The sequence below is a fragment of the Cupressus sempervirens genome, chromosome 2, assembly GCF_028749045.1.
Source record: "Cupressus sempervirens isolate cs-2001-9-10 chromosome 2, ASM2874904v1, whole genome shotgun sequence".
Taxonomy (NCBI): domain Eukaryota; kingdom Viridiplantae; phylum Streptophyta; class Pinopsida; order Cupressales; family Cupressaceae; genus Cupressus; species Cupressus sempervirens.
In genome coordinates, this window is record NC_143119.1 from 585,386,815 (window position 1) to 585,404,683 (window position 17,869).

The 17,869-nt window shown below is 34.0% G+C and overlaps 1 protein-coding gene across 1 annotated transcript in view; it reads left to right on the top strand.

Annotated features, from left to right (window-relative positions):
* Positions 1 to 775: 775 nt before the first annotated feature.
* Positions 776 to 17,869, top strand: part of PSD (ARM repeat superfamily protein) — a 37,123-nt gene continuing 20,029 nt past the window's right edge. The window contains exons 1-8 of the mRNA XM_089814601.1: positions 776 to 2,954; positions 3,072 to 3,155; positions 3,260 to 3,349; positions 3,608 to 3,703; positions 3,850 to 3,909; positions 9,207 to 9,269; positions 9,361 to 9,456; positions 11,613 to 11,777. Of these exons, the coding sequence (XP_089670727.1) occupies positions 1,233 to 2,954; positions 3,072 to 3,155; positions 3,260 to 3,349; positions 3,608 to 3,703; positions 3,850 to 3,909; positions 9,207 to 9,269; positions 9,361 to 9,456; positions 11,613 to 11,777 (2,376 nt within the window). The 5' untranslated portion in view covers positions 776 to 1,232. The remainder of the gene's footprint in view (positions 2,955 to 3,071; positions 3,156 to 3,259; positions 3,350 to 3,607; positions 3,704 to 3,849; positions 3,910 to 9,206; positions 9,270 to 9,360; positions 9,457 to 11,612; positions 11,778 to 17,869) is intronic.

Here is a 17,869-nt window from a genome sequence, read left to right on the forward strand (position 1 = left end):
ATGTTTTGATTTCCATAAAAGCTATTTAGACACTAAATCATACAAGCATTGCAAGATAAATTTTTAAAATGACAAATACTTTAAAATCACTAAAAAATGATTAGTAAGTATAATAATTTATACAACACTTTAATTATCAATTCTAAAAATAAGAAAAAGCTTAAGATAAAAAAATAAAAAATAAAAAATAAATATAATCATTTATACAATACCCTAAATATCAGTTTTAAAAATAGGTAAATAACTAAGACTTTGTAAATGACAAGTCCTCTAAAGTCTCCAAGAAAAAGATGAGAAATAATCAAATGGTAGAATAACTTGTCCAACACTCCACATTAAAATAAAATTCCAATAATTTGTGGAACACATTGGTAAAAAAAACAAAAGCACTCCCTGTGGATTCCTCCGTTTGCCTCGGCATAAACGTGAACTGTTTTTGGTCCTAAAATTAAATAAAAAAGCGAGAATAAAATAAAATAAAAAATAAAACTAATTTATCTTTTTAAAAGAGAGCTTAAAGTTCGAATATTGTAGCTAAATCATTACAATATACGTGCAAATTTTACTATATATTAAAAAAACATGATTCCGACAGATTATAATGACGTGGCAGGTCGATCAGTAGTTTCTGCTGACGTGACATGTTTCACCGTTTACTCATCTTCCACGTCAGCTGTTTTCTCATTGGACAACCTCTTTGTGCGCCATATAATTTCATGAGGTAGTCAGTAACTCCTTTGCTTCCTCTTCTCTTTCCGCCGACAAAAACAGGCTTAGCATCGTACCCAGGGCAAACTAAATTCCGATAAAATTTTGTGCTATCTAAATCCCATCGGGGTTTAACAGAGGTTTAATTAATTCAGTTTTTTAGGGTTAAAAAAGCATCCAGTTAACACAACTGACATTGCCCGGTGTTTCATCCCTATTGCTTTGCGGGGTTCAAGAAAACTTTGCACAGCAGCCTCTACTTTCAGATATTCTTGCGATCAGTGTAGAAAAACTCAGCACAGATTAGGGTTTTGAGGTAAGAAAATCTCAGTTTTTTTGAGAAACTATAGGGATTTTAAATTATTTTTGGATTATATAGGATAGAGATTATAGCTTCGATCCCTAGTCCACTAAGGTAAAGGACATTTGGAAGTAGGGTTTGCATTTGAAAAGAAATATCGACCGCAAAGGTTTTTGAAGCCTCAGGATCCTGTTGGTGTTGATCGATTTTTGTTTGGTTTTCCATGGATGATTTTGAGAGAGCTATAATTATTAGTTTTGATCAGAGCGGTGCCATCGGGCCCGAGTTGAAAGCTCAGGCTACGGCCTATTGCGAACAACTAAAACAAGAGCCTTTAATCTCAAAGGTCTGCCTAGAAAGATTTGGTGCCAGCAGTTATGCGGAGGTGCAATTCTGGTGCTTGCAGACCTTGGAAGAAATTGTGAAGGTCCGGTATGCATCCCTTGATTTGCAAGAGCAAATGTATATAAGAAATTCTGTTATGTCGTTAGTAACTGAAAATCCTTCAGGGTTAGAGAGACCGGTTTTTGTGAGAAATAAGCTTGCTCAGATTCTTGTCATTCTAATTTTCATAGAGTATCCGTCTCGCTGGCCTTCGGTTTTCCTGGATTTGCTGTCCTCTGTGGGTAACGGTCCCTTTGTTGTAGATATGTTTTGCCGTATTTTTAATGCTCTTGACGATGAGTTGATTAGTTTAGATTATCCTCGCAATTCTGAGGAAATTACTATCGCGGGAAGAATCAAGGATGCTATGAGAGAGCAATGTGTGGCTCAGATTGTAAATTCCTGGTATGACATGGTTGTATTTTATAGGGATTTGAGGCCAGAGTTAGCTGCCACTGTCTTAGACACAATGCAGAGGTATGTGACCTGGATTGATATAGGTCTAGTTGCGAATGACAGGTTTTTGTCCATGTTATTTGAGTTTCTTTTGGCTGAGGAACGGGCTTCAGAGCTTAGAGGTTCTGCTGCCACTTGCGTTTTAGCTATAGTTTCCAAGCGGATGGATCCACAATCTAAGATTGCGCTTCTTAGACAGTTGCAAATTGGTAAAGTCTGCGGTTTAGTGCTTGGCAAGCAAGATACCGAGTTTACAGCAAAGCTTAACTCTCTTCTTACAGGTTTTGCACAAGAAGTTTTGGAATGTGCACGCAAACTTGATTCAATAGAGGCATCGAATGAAAGTCTTGCAGCGAAGGAGGTTATTACGGAAATGCTGGATGCTGTTTTCCCCTCTGTAATTTACTTTTTGCAGAATGGGGATGGGGATGAAGATTCGAATGCTTTGCAGTTCTTATCCAATTATGTGTCCAGAATGAAGACCGCCCCTCAATTAAATGCAAAGTATATGGGTCACATTGGGCAAATCTTGGAAGTGATTCGAGTTCGGATTCGGTATGATCCCATGTATCAGGATCCCCTAGACATTCCTGACAGAATTGGTAGAGAAGAGGAAGACAGAATGCACGAAGAACGCCATGACTTTTTTGTTTTGTTTAGAAATATCGGTCGCTTGGCACCAGATGTAGTTCAGAGTTTCACTAACAGCACACTATCTTCTGTCCTTGGGAGTTCAGAGACATCTTTCCCAGATGTTGAGAGTGCTATTTCGCTTTTTCATGCCCTTGCAGAAGTAGTGAGTGAGGATACTTTAAAAAATGATAGTGGGCCTATTGGTGAGACACTTAGAATGCTTCTATCAGCTCAAGTTCCGTTCCATTCTCACCGACTTGTTTCCCTTATATATATGGAAACAATCAATCGCTATGTGCGCTTTATTCAACAGCATGTGGAGTATATTCCATTGGTGCTTGCAGCTTTTCTGGATTGCAGGGGTATTCACCATCCCAATCCAAATGTCAGTGGCAGAGCAAGCTATTTGTTCATGCGAATTGTTAAGGCCCTGAGGGCACAGTTGGTACCTTTCATACAGGATATTTTGCAGGTTTGAGTCTAGCACATTGTTATCTCCTCAAAATGTAATTCCATTTTTCCATTGATAATTTCCTAAATATTAGATGTTCATGTATTGATATATATTCTATTTGTTTTGAATCCAAAGAGCCTGCAAGACAAACTCCCTAGCTGCGTGCATTCAAGAAAATCAAATACTCAAGGCATTGACGATGGAAGTCACATATTTGAGGTGGGATGGTATATGTATTTTCTCATGTTATTGATTTGTAAAAGAGCATTTGCCACAGGCAGTTTGAATTGTTACCATTTTCACTATGTAATGTTCATTTGCAGGCTGTTGGTTTGTTGATCGGGATGGAGGAGGTGGCATTAGACAAGCAGTCTGAATATCTCTCAGCTTTATTGGCACCACTTTGTCAGCAGGTAATTGTTTATTATGATTACTGTATGATTGCAATAATTCTCTAGAGAGGAAACAACAAACTTTCTTGGATAAACGTTGAGAGCTGTGGGGAAAAAATGAGCTTTTAATAATGTTGAGAGCACTGTTATGGAATATATTTCAGGAATATATGACATTCCTTGCTGTTCTCTCTGAAGAAACACATTGTGTTTAATTTTTTTAATGTAGTCTAGTCTCTTTGATTCTTCCTAAGCTGATATGACTGTTCGTTTATCTAGGTTACTGTTTTGCTTGCAAATGCTCAAGCCCAAGATCCAGCAAGTTCTGTGGCATGCTTACAACAAGTTATCTCTGCTATCAATTCGTTAAGCAAGGTTTCTGTTCATCTTTTAGATGGTCCAAGTACAATTTTAACTTCTGAGCATCTATAAAAGTGGTTGCAGTCAAGTTTCTTAGCCATCTCACATACAGTTTTGGTGACCATTGCATGTTCTAACAAATCTAATCTTTCCATGTTCAGGGATTTGGTGAACGCCTCACAACTACCAGTCGTCCTACAGTTGGCAATATGTTTGAACAGGTACACTTGAAGCAGTTGGATATAATACTTTTCTTTGATGAACAGTAAAACAGAGTTGGAAAATTGTTCAGAAATATCATCAGTTGGTACTTGAAACCTATGTGACAAGGTTCAAGTTCAAGTTCAAGTTCATGTTCAGCAACAATAAATTTTTGATGACGTTCGTTCGACAAGAACAAAAAAATTGGATGAAAATTCATGATTGAATTCACCTTATATATATATATTTAATATATATAATATAACCTCAAAACTACCAAAATAGTTAACATTACTAAATAGCTAAGTTCAGGTAATTGGATACAACTGCTTCTATTGTCCCTATCTATAGCTAAGGGTTTGTTCCTTTACATACACAACATTTATATAATCTATTTTATATAGTATAAATATGTGATTTAATATTTATGTTTATTTATTCTTTTTTTATTCTTACATTTTTATTGTTAAAAGTAAATAATATATAAAGAAATAAAGATATTATGTAGAAAATAATATTAAATTATATCTATGTTCCACGTTATTTTGGGGATGGGGACAGGGACGAGAGAGAAAGAGAGAGATGTCAATAATTGATAACAACACAATATGCAAATAAATCATTGTTTCACAAGTTACAATAGTAGTATAACAACATAAATGTTAATAGTAACAATATAAATTAGGACAACATTATAACAATAGTCTCAAATATCAAAACTGTGGTCTAACAATATAAATATCCAAATCAAAATGTCTCAAGCATGTATTTGGAAGTCTTTAACGTCAATGCATTTGGAAGTCTTTAACGTCAAAATATAACAACCTACAAACACATCATTCTAGCTATCAAAATCCAGTCTCAAAATCAACTGAGTCACTCTCTTTGGCAGAAGTGGATCAATGGTACTTCAATGAGTCCTAGTTGCACCTCCTTTATTTGAATTTTATCATTTGTGGACGTGAATTCAAACCTTGTGGGCCCCGCGCATCGTCGCTTCGACAAAAAGAACTTTAAGAAAGTGTTCGTTGTTTTGTTTTTTAATGCTGAAAATTATCCAAATGTAAAGGGGATACTTTTTTGTTTTAGGGATGGATTAGGGACATTTTGGGCCTCCCTTAGCTGTTTTGAGGATGGCTAGCTCTCCTAAAATGTTAAGGGACTTTTGTAGTTGTTTCTTGCAATTTTTTGGAAGTGGGGATGGATGTGGGATGTCACCTTTTTGTCCCATTGTCCTTGAAACATTTTCCCCTGAGTTTTTCAAAAACTCGCTAGGCCAAAACACTTGGCCAGTACTCTGCCAATGGCACATCTATGTGTGTGTGTGAATTTTTCAAATCATATTAAGATATTATTGATAGAGAGAGGGAGAGAGAGTTACATCAAGAATTGTTAATTACCAAGACAATATGCAAATACATCATCGATTCATGATTTACAACAGTATCATAACAACATAAATGATAATAGGAGCAACATAAATTAGTATAACAACAATAGTCTCAAACATCATGGCCTATGAATATAAATATCCAAATCAAAACTTCTCACTTGTATCCAAAAGTTAATAGGGCTATAAGCACAACCTATGAAATTAAGTCTCATTCTAGCTATCAAATATCCAAAAGCTTAGAGTCATATGGGTTACTAGCTTCCTTTGCTAGTAATGGATCATCTAATGAATGTTTGAATTTTAAATACAATGGCCTGTAAGTTTCTATATATATATGTATGTATATGTATATGTATGTATGTATGTATGTATGTATGTATATATATATATATATATATATATATATATATATATATATATATATATGTATGTATGTATGTATGTATGTATGTATGTATGTATGTATGTATGTACAGATTTATGTATATGTTTATATATATTTAACCAATATTACTTGAATTAGTTTTTTTTCTTGTGATTAAATATTTAGAAGCTATCAAATTATATTCATATATATTTATAATTTAAATATTTATGATTTAATATATTAAATTTTGAACTTATTTTTAATCACAAATTTATTGTTGAATATTTAATCACAAATTTTATCATCCGTGGACACAAATTTGAACTTTGTGGGTCCGAACAATGTTCATGTGGAAACACGAATTAAAAAATTGTTTTTATTTATTTTTTAATGCTAGAAATCATTTGATTATTTTGAGGATTTTTTTGGGGACGGATTGAGGTTGTTTTAGGCACCCCCTTGGTGTTTTGGCGATGGATTGTCATCGTCAAATGTTGGGGGATGTTTCCTTTGGATTCTTGTTGTTTTTTGAAATTGGGGACACCTAGTGGATGTTTCCTTCTCATCCCATCATCTCCGAAATATTTTTGGGACAGAAATGAATCCCTAGGAATAGGAAACATGTTTTCTTGTATTTATATTATAAATAACATCTAAAGAAGAATAAATAATATAAAACATGATATAAATAATACAATATTCATGCTATAAATTAGTAAAATATAATATAAATAAATAATAGAAAACATAATGTAACTAATGATATTAGAATATTTAAAAACTTATTGCTACCAGGTTGGGGATTGGATGGTTGCAAGATGAGAAAAAATCATTTCACCTTCAAATCTTTTATTTCATGTTGTCAATTCTCCTGCCCAAAGCACCCCTTATTTCACATTTGAATATTCCTCCTAATTGTTGCCTCAATGCCCTCCTCTATACACAACCACATGACATACCTAGATAGGAAAAGAAGATAGAAAAGAAACCCCAAAAATTTAGATACTGGATTCTTCTAAAATGCCTTGGAATTTGGTTTTAGTTTAGTTTTGGTTCTGATTCTTTTTGAATTTCTGTTGGGATAGGGTCCCTCGTAGGCAAATGGGTTCCTTGTGGGTCCTTCCAGGTGGAGTCTAGGGGAACCCATAGGCCCCTAAGGCTAAGGGCTCCCAAAAATAGGCCCCACATGTCATTTTAAAAAAAATCTAAAAACCCTCTAAAACCCTAATTTTGATCATAAAGCATGCATATGATATATGATATATCAGGTATTTTATCTATAACTTTATTGGCAATTATGAATTTTATTAGTATCACGCTTCTAATTTATTATTATTATATGTTTGATGTTTTGAGCCAGTGACGAATGAACATGTTCCATGTATGAATTTATGATGGATGTATAAATTTATAATATATCAATGTGTATTTATATGTATTTGAATACATCTCATATCTTTTGCACAATCAGGACCTGCCCAATTTTTTTTGCGAAACCCGTGAACCCAAACCTAAACCCCATCATTAATGGGTTGGCATGCTTTTTTTAACTCTGCCATGGGTATCCCCATGAACTAGACCAGCGCCCAACCTGCCTTACCTTGGTCTTACGTCGTGCCAAGTTGGGGTTTGAGAAGGTGTGAGGTTCGATGAGGCTAATCCCCTAGGGTCCCGCAATAGTCCGTAAACCACATGCATTGGGTGGGTTCTATAAATAACATATAAGCTTAAAATAGTTAAAATCAAATCTAGCAAGTAAACAGAGAGAATCACATTTTTTTAATGGCTTGTTGAGCAAAGAATCATGGTGACAAGAAGTTAATCACAATTTTTTCATCTATTGTTGTGTGAGGGAGATGATGGTGGGTGGATGGTATTGATAAATACATGATACTTGAAAATAGTTATAATAAGATGTATAAGCATAACAATGACAAATGAAACTTTGGGGAAGTAGTATAACTTAAAAACTGCTAAAGTTTTAATTGAACAATAACAATTTAATATTAAACAATGAAAATGTTAAATTGAAATTTGTTTTTATGTTCAAGATATCATAATGATGATAAGAAGTGTTCAAAATAACAAAATGGAGTGGAGTGAGGCCTCTAATTATCTCCAAACTCCTTATCACTAGAGCTTCTTGACTCCTCATGTTCAAGTTCCTCCAAATTAAGACCAACTAGCCTTGAGCTATCAATTGGCTTAAGAAAATATGGGACTTCTTAAACATGTAACTATTATATTGAGTAGTGGATAACGCCCATTGAACTTAAGATGGGGATTTGAGGGTGTTTATGGTGTTTGTGGAGCTTAGGTTGGGTGTCTTGGAAATGTCCCAATCTCAATAACAGGAGGTTTTTTGTGGGGATATGCCTCTGGAACACTGATATTAACTCAATGATGTGGTTATATATTGTTGATACAACTGATGAATTGCTAGACAACTGCTTACGTATTAACTTTAAATTCCTTCTATGTTATGGTCGTATGACTATAATATGAAAGTCTACCAATCATCTTAATATTAGTTTATATTTATAAAATCCTTATGTCGAATATGGTGTGGCCTAATATTGCACTGCTCTGGATACTAACTGAATAATGTGCTTGCATAATATCAAAGCAACTGTTGAATTGTTAGACAATTCTTAACAAATTAACCTCAGTTTCCTCCCATATTATGGTCATACAACTCCAAAAATATATGTCTTATCAATCATTGTTCATATTATTTTTAAAAATATTTATAATGCCAAATATGTTGAAGCATACTACTATGTTGACCTGTGGCTATCAAGCCAATTTACCTCATGATATACAAATGAAATAAAAGAAGAATTTAAAATAAAAAACCTAAGTATTCTGTGGTAAGCCATGCTTTTAGTTTGCTGTTTAGACATAACATAATAGTGTGAGACATACTGACATGAAATTTAAAGGAGTCCTGTGACCTAAGAAGTCCCATGATGTGTTGAATTCCTTTCACGAAATTTGAATTTCAGCGAATTTTAACCCTTTCTGAACATCCAAATTTTATGATATTTAATGTAATATTATTTTATTTTAAAATTATATTGAGTTAATTAGTTTTATTTTTTTAGCAATGACAAACTGTATTTGACAATTTTGTGGATATATTACTTATATTTAAAAATAAATTTATATAAGGTAAATTTAATGTTGATTTTTTTTCAAATTTTTACCCTTGCCAAATTTCATCCTAATTTTATCCTTGATGAATTCGAATTCAAATTCGAATTCGAACCTTTTGACTTAGCCTGTGACTATCACAAACTATATGTTGATACACTCAAACATTCTGACAACAAATTGATCTAGAAGTCTGTTTATTTATTTTCTGGATAGAATCAAATATATGCAATTATTTGAGAGTAGACTCGTGGACTCTTAAGTCTGCTGTCAGACTTGAGTGTGCGTGATTCTAAAATTTGCTTGTTTCAATATGAATGCTGGTGTTGGGTGTAGAGTAACTTCTGTTTATCTTGTAGTCTGTGGCAACTGAACTTGACATTTGCTATTTGTTTGACTTACAGACATTAAATGTTCTACTCCAAGTGTTATTGGCATTTCCAAGAAATAATCTACTAAGAAGCAAGGTATAAAATGTGGAAGCTTTTCTCCCCTATAATCAGATTCCTAGAAAATATTTGTCCAGTATAATGACATTCTCTTAATCTACCATGTCAGGTCATTTCATTTCTTCATAGAATGATTGACACTTTAGGAATTGCTGTGTTTCCTCATCTTCCAAAAGCAATGGAGCAACTACTTGTGGAGAGTGAGGTAAGTGTGATTTGTTCAAATTACCCATATTTTTTTTGATATTAGTGTCATATGATTTAAAATCATTTGTACATATGTTTTTCTTTATTGAATGACACTGATGAACATAATGTTCCGCGTAGTGATGCAATGAAAAATTATTTGAAAGTCTTATTGTGGATAAAATCACATAAATCCTCTAAACATTTTTATAATTTAATAGCAAAACCCTTGAACATGTTATCAGGCAAGAAAACCAGACAGGAGTGTTGAATATAGTCAGTGAGCTCTTTTGCCGAGTAACCGTTTTACCATTTTTCTAGACGCCGTCCATTTTTTTTGAGTCAATTGATTTAATATTATAAACAAATCTCTTCCCTTAAAAAATGGATTTTTTTTAATGAAACACTTTAGAGTTTCAGGTCAACAATTGTATCTGCTTAATATTTTTTACATATCCTAACTTAAAAAGGCCACGGAAGCCAGAACAGTCAATATGGATAAAAGAAACAGGCATGTTATTTTCTCAATTTAAGCATATGTAGTGTACCCCTTTCTTTTATCTTTTAATTTTATCCATATTTATATATTTTTTGTTATATCCTATATCAAAAATGGGGTATAATAGAGCATAGGTTTTGTTTAGGCTTGACCATATCTATCTTTATGAGTCTCTGAGTCCTGGCTTCTTCCTCTAATTGTTGCTTTAACTTAAACTCATATGGCTAGTTTGTTGTACTTAGGCTCAGTATGTTACTGCTTTATTTTAGATGCTGAACACTCTAGTAATGACCTAAAGAGATTCAATTGAATTTTGTTATTGTTTGGTCTTTTTTTACACATATCTGTTGCTCTTTTTTGTCCTGATTCCCATCTCGTTACCTCCTCTCACACTTCCTTCCCCCCACTGCTTAGTGGGTTTTGATCTGCAATTCACTTATTTCTCTTCTCTAGCTCACAATCCTGATGATGAATCATAGAGCATGATTCAAAATGTTGATGAAGAAAGATATGAGAGTGAAATTGGGAAGCTCAAATTACAATTATTCCAATGATCAGATGGAAATCGTATTCCCGCTTAGATCATTCATATTGGCCTTATTTGAAATAATTGTCTTTGAAATCTTTCAATTTTGTTTCTCATTTAGTGTTAGCATTCCAGAATTGTTTATTGTTTGTTGTTGATCTAACATTTCTTGCATTCTCAAAACCACTGATACAACTAGTGACACCTTTTCTTTAGCTTGTGTCTTTAATGTGTTTACATCCTCATTTGCTGAAAAAAGTCTGTTGAGATCTGTAATGTCCCCAAAAAACGAGTTCCCAAATTTTGTGCCTTTTCTCTAGCTTGTGTTTCTAATGTGTTTACATCCTCATTAACTGAAAAAAGTCTGTTGAGATATCTGTAGTGTCCCCAAATTATTTGTTCCCAAATTTGCTCCAGGTTACAATTATTTATCAAAACAAGTAGGGTTTAGAGATACCTTTCACTTTGATTGAGATCTTGCAAGCAAGCTAAGAATTATTATAATCATATTTCATAAATAGATTTCTTTAGTTAGAAATAAACATATATTGGAAATGTAGATTCACTAGTTTGCTTAAATCAATTTTAAGATTACTACCATAGAAGAGATAAGATAAGGTGACTTATAGGTTGCCCTAGATATCTTTATCTTCGTTCAGCTTGATCTCTTCTTTTCCAACAAGTAGAACACCTTTTTCCTTGCCTTTATTTATATTATAGTGTCTCTTTTTGGGTTCTGGTTTTGGTACTCATTTGACCTTGTGGTGACTATGCTTTCAAACTATACAAGTTGTTTTTATCTATGAGCACAAAAACTTCATTTTGTGGTTTTTAAGAGATTTTTTGCTTCTCAGACGTTGTAACATTGCATGTTGAAATTTTATACTATAACAGTGGATGCTGAAATTTTATACAATTTTTTTTTTCCGATGTGCATATTTTCATATCTAGTAACTTCCCGTTTGTGGGTTTTGCTCCATGTTTGATGGATGGATTGTAAGTTGCAAACATTTTCTTGGAAAAACATGATCAATTGTCAAATTTAATTTGCCTTTACTTTTAATTTATTTTTTTTGCTAGTAAAATAATTGCACATTAATATCTCCATTACTGTTGTCTTATTGTATTGCTTTGATTTTGGTTAATGCAGCCAAAGGAAATGATGGAATTTCTTGTCTTGGCAAATCAACTTATTTGCAAATTCAAGTCTGCAATGACTGGTATTCTGGAAGAAGTATTTCCATTTATTGTGACTCGGGTGTTTTCCATTTTTCCAAAGGATGGCATACCAACAGGCCCTGGCAGCAACACTGAGGTGTGCAGATGCATACTTTAATTTACTTCCCTAAAAATAAAAATTAGTTTTCAATTTTTCAAGTATATACAAGTTTGATATCGTGTTTTTGCTTAAGATGACGAGTGTTAGAGACCTGAAGAGAAACAATACGAATCAACCTTATGCAAGAGAGGCAACATCAACAGAATCTTAAATATAGCAGAGATAAATTATGGTACTCTTGTGGTATAGCAAGGGAATTTATCGCAGTAGAAAGTTTAGGGAACAACTAGTAAAAACAACACTCACTATATTGACTCAGTCATTCACAATATAATAGGAAATATTTCACATCCGTTGTTTAATACTTAACTAGTTGTGGATATTTTTAGGTAATTCAGTATAGAAAATTGGTAAGTGGCAGTACAATATAATTGATCAAAAACAATGCATGTATGGGCCCAAACTTCATTTGTTGGGGTTAGTGGCCCCCATGTTTCCCTCGAAGGACAATGCCCCCTCACTATTGTGATATTATGTATAGTCTGTAACGAGTTTAAAACATGCACAGTATTCAAAACATCCAACAGCCCCTGGAGCTTCAAAGAATGTTTTGAGAATATGTTAAACAACAACTACCCTTATCAGGACCTTAGAGATTACAAGCGACTTTTTCTCCTTCTTCTGAATTTAACAGCAACACAAATAGTCATTTTAGTGGCATGCTTGTCCACAGGCTTTTGTAAATGCATTGATTGCAAGGATCTTTCAAGTTACTCACGAGCTCAGCCATCTTTTCCTTTCTTGCATTGTCAAAATGTGGACCAGGAACCAAGGTAAATCATTGATCGTACCTAAAGACAGAAGAAGAAAATAAGTAAATGATCCTTTCTACCTTCAAATGTTGATAATGTCAAATTATATTTTATTTAAATTCACTAATTTATATAAGCTTTTCAATCCATTCAACAAAATTATAATTTGATAAATAAGAACTCTTATAAATAAAAACTTGTGAAGCACTTGAAAATTATATATATATCTCCTTATACGGCGGTGGCACTAGTCTCTGACTTAATTGGGCTGCTGTTCAATATTGTCAACAAAGCGGAGGTCTGACATAAATTAAATATGACCCCAAAATAAGAGGACATGACCTCACACATTAAACAACACTCAACTGTTGTATGATATTGAACAAGGTTAGGAATATCGACCACGATTAATATATGTAAGTCAACTTAGACTTAACACAACAACTCATAGTCACCTTGTACACTGAAACGTCACATGTGGGTCAAACAATAATCAAGTGAACTAAGCCTGATGCAGACACCCCAAGGCAGGCACCAAAATATGGGGCAATCACCCTTATCTACAGGTACGAACATCATGCCTGAACATAGGAGTATAATAGACATGTCAACCAATAGAAGGTGAATCTTTATAAATAAATACTTGGACATATAATAATATTTATCACATGATTATAGATGTACATGTACAATAGAGAACATTTATAGATATAAGATATTATGAGATTATATATTTAATCCACACAATTATATATATATATATATATATATATATATATATATAGATATATATATTCAAAGACTTAATCTTTATGATTAGATCTTATATTTATCCGACAGAGGCTATAAAACATTAACATAAAATGGATGGACCATCCACACTCCATTGATCTTCTTACAGAACCTTTACCTATAAACCTATAAAAACCCCTAAATGAGATCTGACTTAATTTTAAAGTCTAAAAATTATCAAAAATGGCTCTATGTAGCAACACACAAAGATCGCTGAATACCTCCAACTGATTGCACGGAACACCTGATTTGTTCCTTGCTGTTTGCCTCTTCCAAAGAACTTACGATTTCACAATGAAACCTGATCTACCCACCAGTCTAAAGTTTTGTCAAATTAGTGTGCTTGGCTGTTGCAGATGGAAGGTACCTCCAGATTTACAGTACGGTTGGCTTGCAGCCTTAAGTGATACATGGGTTCTTTCAAATTCCAAAAATGATGGTCAGCTCCTCAAACAGTCCTTTGCTCTTTAAATAAAAGGAATTCAGATCAGAAGAAGGCATGTCTTAGAGGGAATTAACATAATACGATTAGGGGTTTCATCCCAACCTTAGATTTGCTGCCAGGTTTTGTGTTTTGGAAGATTCAAATTTAGGAAATAATACCCATAATGCATCAGAGTTTCCAGTACTCGACCCAGCATCCCCAATTCTTATATATATGCCCCACAGAAAGGGTGAATGGGCCTAATTTTTCTGTGCCAAGAACCAAAATTTGATTTGATATTATATTTTAATATACATTAGTATTAAACATTTTTTTTTTTTTGGTAAATAGAGATATGACGTCAGCCTCAGGGAACAGGGGACATGACATTCACGTAGCCGACTAAATGCAATAAATGGTGTTCAGACATACTTGTCTCATCAATATGAAACTGAGACGTACTCTTGTTGAGATGGAGATAGATTCTCTCACCCCTAATTATACTTGTTTTAGTAGCTTAATTTAACCATGGAACATGCTCAAATGAGGTAGAGGAATAATGTTTCATAATAGGTCAATGCACCTCAATGATGCATTAGTCTCTTTCTTTTACTGATAAATGATTGTATATGAGCAGTCCATGAAGTTTGAGAATTGGAGGGAAGACATCCATAATCTATTCTCTTGCTCTCTGTGTTTTAAACTGTAGCAAAATCAATGAAAATACAGTAATATGTGATTCCAGCATTTAATAGACTTGGACTCTATTTTGCATCTCTCTTTTCATTTCTTTTTCTTAACTTGCTCAAATAATTGAAATAAAAAAGTCTTGTCTCTAGATTCTATAATGAAGTATGAGAATGATTGATTGAGATTAATCCTTAGTTACTGAAGACAATAATCTATTACGGGCAGTGGTACTATCATTGTAACATTTTATATGAAGACTACACCACATTTTCCTTTCAGTTAGTCATTATTGTTTCAGTTAGACCAGCTTCACTTTTGTCTTCAGCATCCAAGTCCATAGAATTAGACAGCGGTGGAGGGAGAGGTGGAATACCAATTTTTTTTTTGATAGGTAAAAGGCCACGAGGCTCAAAATTATGTTTAGATTTAAAAAAATATCACAATTGGGCACCAAAGATCAGAGATGGATAGGTAAATATCTCAGAGTGATTTATCCAATTTTAGAGCCTGTTTTTATTTCTGAATTTATAACTCTGCTCTTGATGCTAACTTGTGAATATAAGCTGAAAATTAGACTTGGCTATGATCAAGTTGTTAGAACGAAAAGAAGTTGTTAAAACATTCAAAAATAAGAATTTAAATAAAAATTCAAGTACTCGTCCTGATGATGGTGTGTGTGAATGGCGGAGAGTGTGGGGGTACTCAGGCACTCCAAGTACTCAGTGCATTATCCCAGTTGATAGGTGTTCTGAGGATTACCATGTCCTCTACCTTATCCATGTTGATAGGTATTCTGCACCTTCCATATAATGCTTCAATATGTGCCATCTTAGTAGTTGATTGATAAGAGTTATTGTTAGCAAATTCTACCATTGGCAAGTAGGCTCCCATTGATCCATATAGTATAATTTAGGAGATTCTCCAAAACCTGGTTTACCCTTTTCGTCTGAATGTTTGTTTCCAGATGATATGCGGAACTTACTTTCAATTGAGTTCCTAAGGCTGCAAATAGTATTTGCCAAAGCTTGACTGTCATTCTGACATCTCTGTCTAAAATGATTTTCTCAGGAATTCTTTGCAATCGGAAAGTCTCCTAAACAAATTTCCTAGCTATTATGGGTGCTCCATTGACCAAGTTTCTTGGAATAAAATGGACTACCTTAGTTAATTTGTCGACCACCACCAAAATAGTGTTGTCTATTTTTTTGACATGGGTAGACCTTGGATAAAATCCATACGAATGGTCTGCCATTCTATTCAGGAATTGTGTGTCCTGAATAAGGTGTCCATATCAATAGTACTTTTTAACACCTAGGTGTCTTGTATAAGGTGTAGAATGGACTTCCTTAAGAGCTAGCTAACTTTATTCTAAGTTTCTAACAAATTGGGAACATACATCTATTCATGCTATCTGAAAACCTTCACACCTTGGGTTATGGGTGTCAGTCCGAAGGGCTGCTCGAACTGGTTGTTGTATTCATCCCTTTCTAATTCTTTAAGAATTCCAGTGCTGATATCTGTACTGACAGTTACCCTGGAGAAATGTGCCTCTTACATCAAAAGCATCTGCCTCCTTGTTTTCCTTGTCCTTAATATAGTTGATTCCAAATTCAGAATCGAAGATTAGTTCCAACAATCTCTATTGTTGGGTATTTAGATTGGGTTGAGTGAATATATAAATCAGACCTAATGATCTGGTTTGAGCTCATATGGCTTGCCTAAGAGATACTGTCATGGCATGAACAATGGTTACAAGATCTAAATCACAAGGAGCATAGCTTTGTGCATGGCCCTTATATAATCTTCCTTACGCCAATTAACAAGATGGGGGACTGATATAGATGGTAACAATTGTACCAAAATGGTCCAGTTATGGATCTAGTTATAATCTTTTCATATAAGTCTACATTTAAATATATACATATATTAATTTTTAAGAATGTTTGTGTTCAAGCTAGTTGTTTTCAATCATTCTTGGAGAGGTTGCTGTGTCTAAATGATTCAATTGGCTACATGTGAAGGATTAGAATGAATATATAGCTCTGATTTGATATCAGGATTCTGGTTGTTGTTCAAATACTTTCCTTTAGCTTTATACCATCTTTCACACTATGCCTGATGTCTTGCTTTTAATCGCTGTCTATCCACCCCGTAATGGGCATGTGTAATCCACTTTTTCTTGCATGCACCCTTTGTCAGCAGAGAGTTCCAACCTTTTTAGTGAGGAGAAAAATGGTCTATGAACCACTGTTATGATGCCTCCTTGCTTGAATGAGTATGAATGGATAGACAGCGATTAAAAGCAAGACATCAGGCATTTCAATCATTCTTGGAGAGGTTGCTGTGTCTAAATGATTCAATTGGCTACATGTGAAGGATTAGAATGAATATATAGCTCTGATTTGATATCAGGATTCTGGTTGTTGTTCAAATACTTTCCTTTAGCTTTATACCATCTTTCACACTATGCCTGATGTTTTGCTTTTAATCGCTGTCTATCCACCCCGTAATGGGCACATGTAATCCACTTTTTCTTGCGTGCACCCTTTGTCAACAGAGAGTTCCAACCTTTTTAGTGAGGAGAAAAATGATCTATGAACCACTGTTATGATGCCCCCTTGCTTGAATGAGTATGAACCCTATATCTTATATCTTGCATGAATGGAAAGGCTGCAATCTAAGAGGCATTTCTTATATATGTCTCCATTGTCGCATCACACAATACAAACATATTTTTATGTAAATCAGGCCTCCTGTTTCGTAATGATTATTTCCTTCCAATACTAATCAATATTAGTAATAACTGTATTCCAGTTGTTAACTCTAGTTTTTTCATATTTGTTTTAAGGAGGGATTTCGCTTTATCATTCCCATTATGAAATCTTAGGTATAACTTGTGTCCCACATGAATGTTATGCCACTGGAAATAGTAATATACTACTTGGCACAAATAAACTCCATGCTAATAATCTTCACGCCTAACCTAATCTTCGATGTTTTGTCCGACACATATAGCTTCAGTAATAATATCCGTTGTATTAACCTTGCTGCCTTTACTTCTTAATCATTGACTTCATAGGAACCGGTCAATGCTCTTAATGCTATCGATCAATCATTGCTTGACTACTAACACCTCTTAGTGGGCAAAGAGAATATTTATATGATTTAAATTTTGTGTTCCCTTTGAAGAAAACATCAATGTCTTTCTCCAAAGGATGACGGCTACCATGTTGCAGGTGTAAGTTGGCCATGTACTCTTTGTCCTCTGCTTTGTGTATGCTTTCTGTGGACAGCAACAATAGCTTGGCTCGATATTTTCCTATGCCTAATATATATCTCTTTGAATGCCACCAATAGATGTTTCATGTCATTGATATGGCATTTACTCGTAGTTCTTCAATTTTATGGAT